A 16,096-nucleotide genomic window follows, 5' to 3' on the forward strand; every position below is an offset into this window, starting at 1 on the left:
ATCAAAGCACTACGTATGTTAAGATTCTTCACCATACTGATAGTACGTAGTCTATCCGCAACCGGATTCATTAAAAGTTTTCATGTTTGCCTCCCGAAGCCTTCCTGATCGTGACGTCATGAGTGATGTAAATTCTGACGGTGGCCTGATGATTGGAAGACGACAACGCTGAACCATATAAGACTGAAACAGCGTCCATTGATTCCCAGAAAAGATCTCTATCTCTACTCGCTAGTAACGAACTACAGTTTCCAATCATCAAACGACAGCAATCCTTTGAAACACCATCAACGATGACCTTACCAAAGTTGCAATGGGCCCAAGTGGTCGAGGGAAAGGGCGGACCACTCGTCTACAAGCAAATCCCAGTCCCCAAACCCGGCCCCGACGAAGTCCTCGTCAACATCAAATACTCCGGCGTCTGCCACACAGACTTGCACGCCCTAAAGGGTGATTGGCCGCTGCCTACAAAGATCCCGTTCGTGGGCGGCCACGAAGGTGCAGGTGTCGTCGTGGCTAAGGGCGAATTGGTGAACGACTGGGAGATTGGTGATCATGCCGGCATAAAATGGTTGAATGGTTCTTGTCTCGATTGCGAATTTTGTAAGAGTGCGAATGAGGCGGTGTGTCCCGATGCCTTGTTGTCTGGGTATACGGTCGACGGCACGTTCCAACAGTATGTCATTGGAAAGGCGGCGCATACAACCAAGATCCCGAAACACGTTCCGCTAGATGCTGTTGCCCCGGTGCTTTGTGCGGGTGTCACCGTTTACAAGGGACTGAAGGAGTCGGGAGCTCGGCCCGGCCAGACCGTGGCTATTGTTGGAGCCGGTGGTGGTTTGGGATCCTTGGCCCAGCAGTATGCCAAGGCGATGGGACTTCGTGTGATTGCCATTGATGGCGGCGATGAGAAGAAGGCATTATGCGAGAGCATGGGCGCAGAGGTAACCCATCCTAGTTCCGCTTTTTTGTGTGCGTGGCTGACTAACCGTTCCGCAGGCATACGTCGACTACACAAAATCCAAAGATGTCGTGGCAGACGTCAAAGCAGCAACACCCGGAGGACTAGGTGCTCACGCCGTCCTCGTCCTAGCTGTAGCTGAAAAGCCATTCCAACAGGCAACGGAATATGTCCGACCTCGAGGAACAGTCGTCGCCATTGGTCTACCTGCAGGCGCGTTTCTCAAAGCCGCCGTGTTCAGTACCGTGGTACGCATGATCAACATCAAGGGCAGCTACGTCGGTGGACGATTGGACAGTGAGGAATGTGTAGATTTTTTCGCAAGAGGGTTGATTAAAGCTCCGTACAAGATTGCACCGCTGAAAGACCTTCCTAAAATTTTCGATTTGATGGGTAAGTGGATCCATTTCTGTCTGAAATGACTTAGTTATAACAGGGTCGCTGACACGTTGTCAACAGAGCAAGGCAAAGTTGTGGGACGATACGTGCTCCAAATCCCGGAGTAAGTCTCAAGGATGTTTCGGGCCACAGAAGGTTTACAGTAATGCTCTAGAAGATGGATTAAATCGTGTGGCTACTCAAGTGAAGTTGCATCAGAAAGTCATATCGTCCAATTTGGCATTCTGTTAACTCCGTACGATCTGTCTTGTTAACGAATTTTCATCTTTTGTACCGGTTTGCAACTTTAATTATAATGAAAGATCTGAAAAGGATGACCATAAAAGAATAATAAAATCTATGAAATTTCACTCAGCACAACAATTAATCATCAAGGATTATCATTAGACATCTGACACCGTTCATAAAATCACACAGAGTAATGGAAATACAAGTAGTGAAGACTGACCGTCCTCTAGTCAAGAAAATCTCATAGCTTCTTGCGCTTCAAGTAGCTGAAGATAAACACCTACCCACATATTAGATCTGGCTTGTCGTATCAACGAAAGGACGGATGTAAAAGGGGACAAATACCTGCAGCATTCCACCTCTTGTCTATCATCGACAAAGTTTCTCTCATGCGCTTCGCGACTTTATCCAAGCAGATGTATGATGCCGAGAATGAAGCGCGGCTGTGGAAGGACTCGTTGGCGATGCTGTTGAAGCAGAATACTCTGTCGTTCGTTACTAACTAGTTATAGGGTTAGTCCCTCCGGGCGTAATAAACATCATTCATTCATACTATACGTATTTCAGATTCGTTTAGAGTCTTACTCGTAGTAGACTCATGAACACATACATACTACGTAGTAGAATTATGGAATGCTGTCGTTCAGACTCAAACTTAGTATTTCATCAATGCGAGTTTCAAAGTCTCCATCTACAATTCGATTCGCCACTAACATCGTTGAACAGGCAGTCTATGTACCTATGTCTATGAGCCACCCATCAATCAAGTTCGTCCAGAACTAATTTGACCGACTTAATAATGAAAATGATAAATGTACATATAGAACGACGATATCAAGAGTGCTCCAGGCGACTAATATACAATATACCCGAGATAAGCCCAATATACACTGAAACAAACCATCAACCCAAAAGGTAACGCAGGTAAGGTATATGATTCAGAGAAAGAGAAGTCGATAAACGCCCCGAAATCAGTCCTTTATATACAATCAGATACTATTTCAGTGTCTATGATGGCAACACCTCGATAGAATTGTAAAACTGCTCCTCTACATCCGTCTTCCTGAAACCAGGTACTCTTCCCAGACACATCGCTTTCGTAACCAGTGCTATCACCGACTCTCATTAGCTCACATCCATCCCCACGAAAAGTGAAAGGGGGGGTGGGGGATGACAAACAATTAATAAACCTCTCAACATCCACGTAAGCAGGTACATACTCCTGCTCCCCGCCCATCATCTTTGAGGCCCCGCTACCAACACTTGGATTGACAACACTGGCAAGCGGATTCTGGTTCATCATCGTCCTTCTCGAAGCAATACCCGGATTTGCGGGTACCGAGAACCGATAGGTGGTCGAATGCGGCTCTAGCCGAATACCCATGTCTTGTAAATAGCCGTCTATGTCTTGGGCGTCGAACCATTCGCTGGCGTCGTTCAACAGACCGAGAGAGGAGATGATGCCCGTTAGACTTGTGTCGGGTCCTTCGTGGCGGACGTGTGCGGTGTGGGTTGTTAAAGGGCCGCTTGTTACGATTGGTCCTGTTGATAGATGAAGCTGTTGGTTTTGGTTGTGGTGATAGTCCGATGATGAAGATGCCGTTATCGCCGATGGCGATTCTCTCAAATGAAGATAATGTGTCCCTGCGCCACCCAGGGGTAAAAAAGGAACAGATGGATCGTACAGATCAACAGCCCCAGTTAAAGCCATCTGGAACTTTTCCACGAGATAGTCTCGGCTCCATATTCGGTAAGCTAGTTTGAAGACTCGGGCTTCTTTCGGTGATAATGTTGACAGGCCACCCTTAATTAAAACGTCGTGCGCGCGTTCGACGCATATGCGCATTAGTCTGCGTGCGAATGTTGTTTCTTGGAAACTGTATGATGTCGGTGGTGGAATATATGCGGGAGAAGGAAGGGATATTTCGTTCATGGTTGTTACTGGTACAGGTCGACCAGTATACTGTTGATAGGCATTCGGGTATTGGTGATGGAGCTCAAATGTCTGTGCCGATTCTGCAGTACTAAATGCTTGATAACTCGGTTGATTTAGAGGATCAAACGGACCAGAGCTGTCACTACTAAAATCAGGACTAGTCCATTGCCGCTGTTGGTTTGGACCAACAACACCAGACTCCAATACCGGCACATCAGCCTGGCCACTTTCAACTACCGGCACTGGAGCTGCCGCTGTTGCTGCTGCTGTTGCTGCTGCTACCTGATCTGCTGCTGGCGCATTCTCCCCAGCCATCTGCCCCAATGCATGAAACCCCCTCTCCATCTCACGAATCGGCTGCTCCAGTCCTGGACAAACACTCAAGACATCTGCAGTCCCAAGCCTTGATTGCAACAAATCAAACGCCGTCTTCATTCGCGCAATAACATCATCTCTTTCAGAGAGTTGTTTTGCGCGAGATGAGAGCTCGTTCTGTTTGCGTTGGCGATAGGCTCGTTGGGCCATGCGCATTTGTGTGCGGCGGCGCTCTTTGCCGGAGGGGACTCTGTCGACTGTTGGTATTGTTGGTAGGTCTGTTGATTGGTTGGCGACATTGGGAATCTCCGGGACTGTTGGCCTAGATTTTGGATTATTGCGTGGTCTCTTCTTTTGAGGTTTTTGTTGTGGCTGTGTCGGTCTTGTTTCCATCTCCTTTGTGGCTGGCATCGCCGGCGGTTGTTCTTGTTGTTGCTGTTGCTGTTGCTGCGGCGCATATACAGGTCTATGAATAATCTGCGCCGGAGCTTCCCCGGTGCCGGAGACAGCCAGCCCCAAAGAATCCTGCGCATCACCATGATGCTGTTGGGGAACCGCGCTATTGCCCAAATAGCCGGGAACTTGTTGCTGATAATTATGATATGCAGAATACGGCTCAATGATTCCCTGCTGTTGTTGTTGTTGTTGCTGCTGCTGCTGCTGTTGATGATTCACATTCTGATAATTCATTTTGCCGCCATTCAACAGCTTTCAAGCGATCTCGAATAGTTTGTCCGTCTAGAGAGTTCCAGTGCTCGGCTGTTGTCAACTGCACAGTGCCAAAACAAATCTCTTGAGGAGGGAACCATGACATGATAGTTCCGATCCACCCTACTCGGACCACCGGCTCTCGTCAAACTCAATCGAGCCACAGTCGCTCATTTCATCGAAACAATCGATAGATAACAAGAAGAGATGACACTTGACAGAACATCTAGACTGAGTAGACCTGAGGAGGCTCGGACCCCAGACGACGTCGCCCAGAATAGCGGGCTGCACTAGTCTACTTCCAGACTAGTTCGGAATCCGGCCAGTGGCCCTGGCAGAAATCTTCTCTTGAGTTTGTCGTTGTTATTGGTGGTTTATGTTTCATTAGGGGCAATGGGCTGAATGGTTAGTAAACTCAAATTAGGCTCTGCGAATGGAACAAATACAGGCTGGTTGATAATAAATTTACATACACATTGTCTTCTCTATTCAATTTGACATGCATAAAAAGTCTACTCCCATGAATCGATCTTCATAGTGCCCTTCTCCTCAAGATTCTTGTGCATAGTAAACGACTTGAACAGCATATGCGGCTCGTGACCCATGCCCTTCTTCAAACACTCAAACTCGGCCCGATCAAAGTAGTCTTGCAAGATGGGCTTGTAATCCGGATGGGCGCACTTGTCGATGATAACACGAGCACGCTCTCGGGGCGAGAGGCCGCGCACATCGGCGAGACCCTGTTCGGTGACTACGACGTCCAAATCGTGCTCCGTCTGATCGACGTGAGTGCACATGGGCACAATGCAGCTGACACCCGTGGGGTCGGTTTTGCTGGGTCGTGTACTTGGGGTGTGCATGATGCTGTATTTGGCGTTACGGAGGAAATCGGCAGATCCTCCCAATCCGTTGAGCATACGCGAGCCCATTACGCAGGTGCTGTTTGCGTGGGCGTAAATGTCGACTTCGACGGGGGTGTTCATACCGATGACGCCGAGACGGCGGATGATTTCGGGAGAGTTGGAGACTTGCTGTGATCGGAGGAGCAGCTTGGGTGCGTATCGCTCCCAGCCATCATAGAATCGCTTGAAGCCGTCCGGTGAGAAGCGGATGGATGTCGCAGTCGCAAAGTCAAGATGACCGCTGTCAAACAAGTCCAAGAACGAGTCCTGGAGCACTTCAGTCCATACCTTCAAGTTATGGAAGTTTGCGCCATGGCTGAGACCGCCAATAACCGCGTTGGCGATATTGCCAATACCAGACTGAATAGGCAACAAGTTCTCAGGGAGACGACCCATTTTAACTTCATGCTGCAAGAATTCAATCAAGTTTCGCGCAATAGCACGAGAGCTCTCGTCCTCGGGCGCATTAGGCTGTGTAGCATCAGGATAGTCTGACTCGACAATAGCCACAACCTTCTCCGGGTCAACTGGAATGTGTGGTGTACCAATACGATCCTCGGGCGAAAGGATGAGGTATGGTTTCCGTCGTGGCGGAAGATCAGACATGGTAATATCATGCAAACCCTCAAATGATGGCGTTGCAGTGTTGACTTCAATAATGATCTTGTCGGCCATTTGCACCAACTCCGGTGATGCGCCAACGGATGCACCGGGAATAATTCCACCATCCTCTGTGATGGCTGTAGCTTCGACGACAGTCACATCGAGCTTTTTGTTGGGACGATCTTTCGTATACCAGCCCTATTCCAGTCAGCCAAGTCTTCACATCGCTGGGGGAGGGGAATCGGAGACTAACATAGACAAGATCAGAAGGAAACATGCTAAGATGCTTATCAAAAAACTGAATATTTCCGGTATTGATTCCCTTTGCAATCTCCTTTCCGACCTGGTGAGGGCTTCGGCGCTCAATCATGTTGAGTCTGGCCCATCGGTTCTCAGTCTCGGCGCCGGATGAGGCTCCGACAAACAGACTGTATTTGAGTTTGCCTTCGAGATTGTTTTTTTCGACGTGGTCTGCTAGGGCGGTTGGGACTTTTCTGGAGCAACGATATTAGCCTGAACCCTTTCCCGAAGATTTGAAAGGTGAGTAAGTGACGTACTTTGGATATCCAACACCGGTAAATCCAGACCAACCAATGTACGATCCATGAGGGAACAAATCAATAAGGTCCTCCGGCTTGGCCAATTTGTTCAAGTACGAGGGCCGGCGGACTCGGCTCTTGAGTAGGGCTGAGGCGGCCATTGTGTCCTGATCCGTATAGAGTTCTCTAAAAAGAAGTATGAAAAGTAGAAATGATCAAACAATGGACGAGAGAAAAGATGTCGCAATCTATCCGGAGGTCTCCGTCTCCGTCCCCGTCAAAATTGAGAAGAAAAAAAGCAGTGGAGCGTAGAGTGGAGATGGTGTACAAGATAAGAAAGATAGCTTCCTTCTCAATCCCGCATTCGGTATGCCGATAGAAGAAAGTACAAAAGGAAGTCAAGCCAACGCGACACGGCTGGAGTGATGTAAGAAGAGAAAGTAAAGAACAGGGAGAAGAAGAGGAGGAGGGAGAAGAGGAGGAGGGAGAAGAGAAGAGGGAGAAGAGATTATAAGAAGAAAAGATCCTCCCTCGTACGATTGTTGGAATGCTCGCTGAGCGACCCCTCGGGTCATAAACCACAAAATTGGTTACCGAAGGACCCATTGGCCAATCAGGAGCTGTGCTTGTGGGGGTGCTGTATTTTTAAGATCAGTCAATACTCGACCATTACAGCTCTACAACGATGTTACGTGGATGTAAAACTGATTCGCACGAAACTAGCTGATCCTCTTGATACATGTATTTCAATTGATTGTGCCTGTTCATCTTGCTTCGAGTATGCGACAAGGAATGGTTGAAAGGCGACGGACAGACAGCCCCGTCTCATCCCAGCGCCAGTGACGTAACCTCGTCAACCACCGTTTGGCCGCATACGTTCCAGTTTGCTGTGGCAAACCACACCAAAAAGACAAACACACGGGATTAACGAAGCAAACTGATATAACATGATAACATCTCCTTGAGAGATGTCTCTCACACATATCGAAGACGACGCGTCCTTCCAACTTCGCTCCGATACACACAATACGAAGCAATACAATATAATACAAAACCATGCTCTGTATTACTCTCAGCCGACTCATCCATTTCTCCAGTAATTACCCCCAAATAATTGGCCCCTCCCACCGACCCAGAGCCCTCCCCACAGCTCGCCCAGATTATCAACCCCAAGGCCACAAAAAAAATCTCCAAAAAGAGACCCAAAAAGCAGCGAAAGAGGGCTTGTTCGGTTATGTCACGGGTAATTGCATCGGCCCGACGGAGAGCTTTTTATCTTATCGGGCGCGGTTATCGGGCGATCTTATCGGCTTGTCATCGGCGAGAGGTACAATCCGATGGATTCTTTAGAGAAGAACAAGAAAAGATCGAGAATATAACCTCATCATCTTCTTTCGTTATTTACCTCCACAATCGATAAGCATTTGCTGTACCGATAGAGGGCACATCTCAGCCAGAGCCAATGGACTGGCCCCCCGCGCATCCAGACCATTCACATCTGCGCCTCCCCGGATCAGACAGCGCACAATCTCCTCCGGGGCACATCTTTCCACTTTCGCGCCGATACAAGTCGAGATCTGCTGCGAAGGATCGGACTCTATTTTACGCACCAGGTTCAAAGCGTGGGACATCGGGCGGTCCCTACATACCGTCGTTGATGCCAGACCTGTTTCAATGGGCATACTGCGAACAGCGCAGTAAATGACGGCCGTGTGCAGAAGAGTTAACCCTGCTATGCCGGTTCTTGTGTTGGGATCGACGCCACTGTCCATGAAGAGTTGAAGGATATCCAGGCGTCGAGCACGCATGACGGCCATCAGCGTGCCATTGATGCTGTCTGGCTCGAAGTAGCCGTGTTGGAGCAACAGACGCACCACTTCGGCATCGCATCTCTGCATAAGCCATATGCGAAAGACGCCTTTATTACTCAGCGCTTGAGCGGTAGCTGTTACCACGCCACGGGTCAGCAACAGACGCAACGTATCAATTGTTCCCTGACGGATCACCTGATTCAATAGACGTTGACCATGGCCAGTGTTTTCCCCATAGCTATTCGCTGCCTCGATATCTGCACCATTATCCAGCAGAAATCGTACAATCTCCGCTGCTCCCTCGCTAGACGACGACACAGCTCTGTTCAACGGATACACACCCTCCTGCCATGTGAAATTAACATCTGCCTCAAACTCATTTACTAACAGCTTCAGAAGCGACAATTGTTCCCGCGCGATGGCGCAGTTGATTAGTCCCCCTCGCTCCATGCCGTAGTCATGCATGGGTGATCCACGTTTTAGTAGAAGTCGGACTGTGCTCTTGTGCCCTGATAAGAGCGCATCTACCACCGCCGGCTGCACAGTGTGCCGACCCTCACCAGTACCCTGGTGACCTTTAGGCGAAAACCCATCAACTCTCGCCCCGTAACTCAACAATAAAGACACTAGCGCATCATCCCCCATATTCGCAGCAATATTTAATGGCGTCTGCATATTGTGCCATGGCAGAAATCCAAAGGCCCCAGAGGAAGAAGAAGAAAGTATATTTGCTTTAACCTGACGGATTGATGCCGCGCTAATCAAAGCGTTTGGATCGGCGCCGTGGTGGAGGAAGCGGCTGACTGCTGCTGTGTTGCCTGTGATTGTACAGCGGAAGAGGGCTAGTCCTTGTGCCTCTTGGTCTTGGCCTTTGGTGTTGTCGTGGATATGGCGCTTGTACAGATACGGGAGGACAATATTGAATAGAGAAGAATGAACTTGTAGCAGATGCGTGAGATCGCTTTCAGACAAGGACGGTAAGATGAGGAGGATTAATTCTGTGGGGAGGTCTAAAAATGCCATTTTTATAGATTGATATATTGGTATTGGCATATATGGAGGATAGATTAATGGAGATGATTCAATTGTCGACTTGACAACAAAACAGAAGAGGGGTGTAGTTACCTATGGACGTCTTGACTACTTAAAGTAACATCAACAGGTGCTGCCTAGCTACTAGCTCAGCTACCTGACAGCGCTACGCCGGGAGCATGTCCACATCTCCCTCAGCGCGTAGACACATAAACCTACATTTTGAATTATCTACTCTGCACACTTCGGCACACGAAGTTGCTTATCGTTAAAAGATCTTCCTTCAGCCTCAACAACACCATGACCGAGGTGAGGACAGGGGGAGAATGGCTTTGTGCTTACCTCTAATTAACTAACTACATAGATGAAGAGATAGGGTAAATAAAATAAGAAACTCCAATTGTTTACTGTACTATACTCTCCTAATTTATGATGCATAGTTCTCTCTTTCTCTAAGAAATTAATCAACAAAGCACCCTTGTAAAATAGCGTTTCATTCCCATAATAAATAGCCCAAACCCTAACAAAGCCTCTTTCCATGTAATATCAATTTTCCCACTCCCATATGTAGATATTTTCTTCAAAAAGAGCATACGTATTCACAATGCGCCAGTGGGCAATGACACTACCAAAGGATAAGGAGTAGAGGAGATTTGAGAAAAGAAAACGCCATGCGAAACGCCCATCTCCCCCACGATCCATCCGAGTACATCAAAATAATCATTGTTCGTTTGAGTAACGCACGATTAAGGACGAGGGGATTACTCTTCCTCGGTCTTAGTGGTTCCCGGTTCGGCTGCATCTCGCATATCGGCGTCTCCGTTGGTCTCTTTTCCATTGGCAGTTGTCGCTGGTTCGTCAGACGAAACTTTAGTAATCTCTGGTTTGGCGTCGCCGGTAGCAGCACCAGTCTCCATTTCAACATCTTGAGGCGCATCTGGATCTCCGACCCACGCACGGAATTTCTGATTCAATGCATCGACTTCATCTTTACTCAAGCCATGAGCCCAGCTAGGATTATTAACGAACTTCTCGCGGAAACGGTCGCGGCGGCGTTCTTTGATGGCGGCCAATTCCTTGGCGTTTTCTTCTGATTCTTCCTGACTGGCAGCTGTTGGGCGCCACCACCAGTCATAGCTTCCGGGCTCGTAGAGGATGTGATAGCTGTTTGCGCAGATGCGGATAATCAAACCGTCATGGTGGACCAGGCGACGGTAGTAGCGATTGTATTCCTCGTCTTGCTCGAGTTTGGCCGGGAGGTTACGCTTGAGGAAAGGCATGCGCATCTGGGAGAATGAGACACCTTCGGTCGGGTCACGCATTGTGTATGCTGAGACATAGTACGACCAACGAGCTTCTTGGCTGAGTTCTTCGTTTTCAAAGGTGCTGTCTTCTGCGGTGAGCAGTTGAACCTGCGTCTTTTGCGTCGTTGGATTCTGCAATCGTTAGCTATCATGATCCAAAAAAAAAGAGTAGTGGTAACTTACGTAAGTAATGCGATAGATATCACCGTCCTTGACCATTCGCTCAACCTGCTTGCGATACTGAATCTCTTGGTTGTGCGTAGTTTCCTCTTTTTCTCGCTCCTTGAAGAAAAGATTGACAATATCAGCGCTACGGTCCTTCACATCACCATTAAAAATAGCAGCAACGAATCGTGCAATGCCACTCAGAATCTTCTCGAGGTTGTATAACTGGTAGCCACTCTTCAGGTAGTACCGACGCAGCGTCTCTTCAAGGTGGGATGCGTCAAGGTCATTCTTGACAACCTCCTCGCACATACGGACAATTTGTTGATACAAATTAGCATTAGGACTAGTATCGTAGAAGAAATCGGTAGGAGTCTTCTCCAACAATCCAAGCTCCTGAGCTGCCTTGGGCAAAAGCTGGCGACGGACATCCTCATGTGCTTCCTTTTCATGGAGCTTAACTCGTAGCAAACGGCTGTACAACAGCTCAAACGAACGGAAGAAACAGTAAACGTTTAAGTTGCTGTACAGATGGTGCACCTTCTTCTCGTATGATTGGTTCAAGTTGTACTCGCGCTGAAGATTAAAGTTGCCCTGGTTGGGATGTTCCATCCACTTCAGCTCAGAGACATCAAATGGCTCTGTGGGGTCTGGTACTGGTGTCGATGGAACAAGGATAGCGTCAGGCGTGACATCTCGACTGGCACCTGTGCCCGCAAGAATGCCTTTGTCACTACGACGCTCGAGAACATCACGAAGGAGGTCTAATTTCTTTGAAGTAGCAATGCGACGGCTTTGAGGAGTAGACGAGCCATCGACAGCCATACCATCATCATCCGTCTCATCATTGCTGCTCGCCACCTCGTTCATGTAGACATGGAATGTATCACGATCCATGCCAAAGAAGATTGGCACGAAATCTTTGATAAAAGCTGCGACTCGCTGTGGATCCTGGCCCAAGCCTGTGTTGCGCTCAATGTATGTAAGCAACAGCTGAGTCGCGTCAATGATAACAGCGGGGTCTGAAAATTCAAACTCAAACTGATGAGCAGGAAGCTGGTAGCCGCTCTTGCGAATGTTTCTACCTTCTTCGTACTTGGCCTGGATTTCGTTGTGGATGTTCTTAGACGAGAACAGCTTCTTATCCATGCCCTTGTTGGTGATGGCTTGATGGTCCAGGCTGCGCCAGAAGCATTTCTGCATCTGTTCGCGCCAGACCTTGTCCCATTCACGCTGACTGGCCTTCCACTCTTCGCATTTCTGCTTCAAACGATACAGCAGAACAGGCAAAACATGGCATGGCCGCTCAAACATTTGTTGAATGATGAGCTCTCCGCGTTGGCGATCATACACCTTTTTGATGACTCGCTTGTAGATAGATTCGCTCTGTCCACCAAGACCAGGAGGAAGAACAAAGGCAGCACGCTCCGCTTCAGACATGACAAGGAATTGCTGAACGATAGGCTCAATGAGCTGAATTGTCCGCACACAGGCCTCAATATGATGATCGTAGTCATGACGGTCTTCTTCGATACGATGAAGGGCATCTTCGAACTGGTTCTTGCGATGAGCCACAAATCCAGAATCTTCAGACTCCCACGTTGGGTGAGAAGCCCACTCATCGTTGAGCACACTGTAGCACAACTCGTCTCGACCACTGCATGGCTTTTGTCGTTCACGCTTAGGAAGCAGACGATAACTAGGTCCAAGAGATCGACAGTGAGCAAGATTCACTATACCAGTTTCCTGCTTTGGCTTGAGGTCGATGACGCGATCTTCTGATTCTTCAATATGCATGAAGCGTTTGAACCATGACATGAGTTCAGGATTCGACCCTATAAAACCTGCTGCTCTCTTGACCAACACGTTGCGATCGATCAGGTCGTTAGAGTAGAGATTGCAAAGCTTGAGGAACTCGCCAAATGTTTGTTTGTTGCCAATGAATTTCTTGACGCGGTCAAAGAATGCGAACTCGTCATTGTTGGGCATAATGGAGAAAGTTGGCGGGATGGGCTCTGGAAGAGCAGGCACCAGAGTTGGTGACACTGCAGGGCCATCAGCTACCATTGGTTTGTTGTGGTGGATTTTGGCTCTCTGAGATGAAGTTAGTGAAGTTGAAGAAGCAGAAATTTCAGGAGACTCACCTTAGCCATGCCTGCAGCTTGAACGCTGCCTGCACGGTTGGATTGCAAATCACCCATTCTAGAAGGCTCCGCAGAAGGGCCTGTAACAGGCGCACCTAGAGTGTTTACGTTAAGAGGGCCACCCCGACGCTTTTTGGTCTCTTTGTTGGTGTCCTTCACATTGAACTGTCCCATAGGTGGCATCTTCACATCACGACCAGGAAGTTGTGATTGAGCGGGACCAGAGCCTGGGTATGGAGCCTCTCCTCGCAGATTGCTAGTGGGGGCAGCTTCATCAAGAGAGGGCCTTCCAACCTGTGCTTGCTGTTTGTTTGAGGCTGCAGAGTCAGGGAGGAACTGCTTGAAATCTTCAAGGAGATCAGGAGCTGTGTGGAAAAGCTGTGTGACTTGGGCATAGACATCCTGGATAGGTTTGGATTCCCGTTGATATGTTTGCAGAATCTCAAGAAATTGCTTGTAAATTTCTGGGGCGCTTGCAAACCGATTCTGTAACTATTAGTACAGAACATTCAAGAGGATGATTTCGACTTACCTTTATTTTGTTCACATAGCTGATAGCATGGTTGAACTCTACTGGACCACGCTTGTTCAGGTCTCCCTGTGTACCTTGAAGGACATTAGAGCCAATACCAGCCAGGTTGTTCATGGGCCCAGGACCAGTTGCAGTACCTGTAGATGGTTGCAAAAGCGATCCTCTACCGGCAGCAGCCGTAACAGCCGCGGCATTCTGCAATTGCGCAACGCCTCGCTGTTCTTGCTGATGAAGGGCAGCCGCAGATGCTGCAGAAGCTTGCTGGGCCTGCTGGTTCTCGTACTCATAGTGGTGTTCTTGAGGTTGATTCTGGCCCTGCTGACCGTAAATACCACCACCCATCATACGACTGTTTGGAGAATATGAGCCGGCAATTCCTTGTTGAGGCGCATGCTGGGGCTGTTGCCAGCCGGGCCGCGAATGGTCATAATAATCGGTTCGGCCGGGTGGTGCCAGTGTCGCCGATGATTGACCCATCTCCTCAGCAGAGTCAAGAGATGCTCTAGGAGGCCGTGTAGCCATAGACAGGGTGTTTGTACCAGAGGGTGTAGTCACGCGGATGGCGTTTGGGTTATCGTCTGTTCCGCACTCAATGCGATAGCCGGGTGGCAGGAATGTATTGAATCCTTGAATCAAGGCGGGATGGCCAGTGAAGAGGTTTGATACTCGCTGGATAACGCCGGGAGTGTCGATTCTAATTTGATCAGTATGGAATGCACAACTTGCGAAAAGAGTACTTACGCTTGGCTCTTGAAATCCTTCATTATATCCAAAAACCGGTTGTACACGTCGGGTTGTTCAACGAAGCGGACCTTGACCTGATCGAGATAGCTCAGGGCATCCTATCGATAACATGGTTAGTCGCAACAGTTTACCGAAACATAATTCAAAAGCTTAACGGGTTGCACTCACATTAAGGATTGGCTGCTGACCCTGCGCCAATGCGGCAACATTTCCCGGAATTTGCGTAGGAGCAGCACCATTAAATCCTAACATCTGCTGCGCCGGAGGCCCCTGAGGATGTTGCATAAAAGGCCTGGGCCCATTATCCTGGTGTGCCGGCATCTGAGACCCAAACAAACTCGCAGGACCACCAGACTGCAACGAACCCTGCGGTGGATTCGCTGCCGCCGCCGCAGCAGCAGCCCCTCCAATACTCGAAAGTAATCCATTCGGTCCATGAATAGAGTTCTGCACTTTCGAAGCAACTGGCTGGTGAATCGGGATCGAACCGGTGTGACTCTGAACGGTATGTTGCTGCTCGCGCTGGCGCTCCATGTGTTCTCTTTCCCGTTCGCGTTGTTCGCGCTCGCGGTGTACCATGTCTTCATGTCGCTGTCTTTCTAGCATTTCACGCTCGCGGGAATCACGTTCGCGGTCGCGGTTGAGTTGTGGGGAGGGGTGTTGCATTGCCTGGCCGATGCCGGGCAGCGAGTGGCCTGCGCCATGTGAAGGTTGTGCGTGTTGACCGTATGGAGAGGGTTGATGGGGTCCGCCGTGGCCTTGAGCTAGGTCTGCCAGGCCTGGGAGTGAGTGTCCGGACGATTGACTCACGGTGTGGTACGGTCCTACGGAAATTCAAATCAGCACTCGTCTAACAATACACGATATCATCGAAGCTCAAAAAGAGAATCACTTACCCCCTGGCGGTGGTAGAACAGGACCGGCTTGTTGCGATGACGAATTCTGCTGGGAAGGGTTTTGCCTGAGGGGAAAGAACGTCAGCGAAGCTTCAACGCAGAGTTGCGATCTCGCAGAGGCAGACGGGGGCGAAACATACCCATAAGACCCCAAAGGGCGAGATTGATCCATGCTTGAATGTGAAGGAGGCCCTCCTGCCGAAGAGTGCCAACCGTCGTTCCCAGAGGGATTCATACTATCATGTGAGGAGAAATCTACCAACAAAGGAGGAGAGCACTTGGGAAAAGCGCAAAAATTCTCCCGTCACTTTTTGAATCTTCTCCTCCTGAAATCTCAATATCTCGACTGAAGGAATCGTAGAGGAAAGAGCTTGTTGAAGAAGTAGAAAACCAGTTCCGGGGCTAAGGGAGACCTGCCACGAACATGACTGACTGACTGCTTTTCTTGCACAATAGGGTTTGAAACAATAAAAAAAAGGAAAGCGTCCAAAACGCAGATAACAATGTACCTCGTTTCAGCACTAACTCTCTCTTCTTTCTGAGAATATGTAAGTGTGTCGACAGGCTGAGGATGGTTGCGACAAGCTTCGTTATGACAGAGGAGATTCTTGTCTAATCGGTAAAGTATGGGCGCGACGCCGGAGGGCGGTAGGCCATGGCAGTAATAGGGGGCCCTTATTTTCCAGGCCGTTTATTCGCTGCCGACGGAGATTCGGAGGGAAGAGGGTTGCGCGGGAGCGGAAATACGTGTGGCCGAGGGAAGCTCAACCAGGGACGAAATAATTGGTGGGTTTTGGCAGGGTTTTTCTACGGGTCGGGATTGGGTTAGCGCCATGCTCTGATGACGTCTTCTATCAGAGCTGTTCCTCCAAAACAG

The 16,096-nt window shown here is 49.0% G+C and overlaps 5 protein-coding genes across 5 annotated transcripts; 1 reads left to right on the forward strand and 4 right to left on the reverse strand.

The window, feature by feature from the left end:
- Positions 1 to 293: 293 nt before the first annotated feature.
- On the forward strand, positions 294 to 1,467 carry EYB26_009405 (uncharacterized protein; the record flags this gene model as incomplete). Its single annotated transcript, XM_054268655.1, has 3 exons — positions 294 to 944; positions 1,000 to 1,354; positions 1,421 to 1,467. 3 exons carry the CDS (start codon positions 294 to 296, stop codon positions 1,465 to 1,467), a joined length of 1,053 nt encoding a protein of 350 aa, XP_054124630.1.
- A 1,129-nt stretch (positions 1,468 to 2,596) lies between these two features.
- Positions 2,597 to 4,529, reverse strand: EYB26_009406 (uncharacterized protein; the record flags this gene model as incomplete). The annotated part of the gene is made up of 2 exons (XM_054268656.1): positions 2,597 to 2,697; positions 2,768 to 4,529. 2 exons carry the CDS (start codon positions 4,527 to 4,529, stop codon positions 2,597 to 2,599), a joined length of 1,863 nt encoding a protein of 620 aa, XP_054124631.1.
- Positions 4,530 to 5,059: 530 nt separating this feature from the next.
- EYB26_009407 (uncharacterized protein) lies at positions 5,060 to 6,752 on the reverse strand (the record flags this gene model as incomplete). The annotated part of the gene is made up of 3 exons (XM_054268657.1): positions 5,060 to 6,250; positions 6,306 to 6,546; positions 6,610 to 6,752. The coding sequence occupies 3 exons, from the start codon at positions 6,750 to 6,752 to the stop codon at positions 5,060 to 5,062; spliced, it is 1,575 nt and encodes a 524-aa protein (XP_054124632.1).
- Positions 6,753 to 7,988: 1,236 nt separating this feature from the next.
- EYB26_009408 (uncharacterized protein) lies at positions 7,989 to 9,425 on the reverse strand (the record flags this gene model as incomplete). Its single annotated transcript, XM_054268658.1, has 1 exon — positions 7,989 to 9,425. One exon carries the CDS (start codon positions 9,423 to 9,425, stop codon positions 7,989 to 7,991), a length of 1,437 nt encoding a protein of 478 aa, XP_054124633.1.
- Positions 9,426 to 10,195: 770 nt separating this feature from the next.
- EYB26_009409 (uncharacterized protein) lies at positions 10,196 to 15,391 on the reverse strand (the record flags this gene model as incomplete). The annotated part of the gene is made up of 8 exons (XM_054268659.1): positions 10,196 to 10,870; positions 10,922 to 12,997; positions 13,048 to 13,533; positions 13,580 to 14,273; positions 14,321 to 14,421; positions 14,492 to 15,147; positions 15,220 to 15,284; positions 15,360 to 15,391. 8 exons carry the CDS (start codon positions 15,389 to 15,391, stop codon positions 10,196 to 10,198), a joined length of 4,785 nt encoding a protein of 1,594 aa, XP_054124634.1.
- Between the last annotated feature and the right edge of the window lie 705 nt (positions 15,392 to 16,096).

This window comes from Talaromyces marneffei, chromosome 8 (assembly GCF_009556855.1).
Source record: "Talaromyces marneffei chromosome 8, complete sequence".
In the NCBI taxonomy this organism is placed as follows: domain Eukaryota; kingdom Fungi; phylum Ascomycota; class Eurotiomycetes; order Eurotiales; family Trichocomaceae; genus Talaromyces; species Talaromyces marneffei.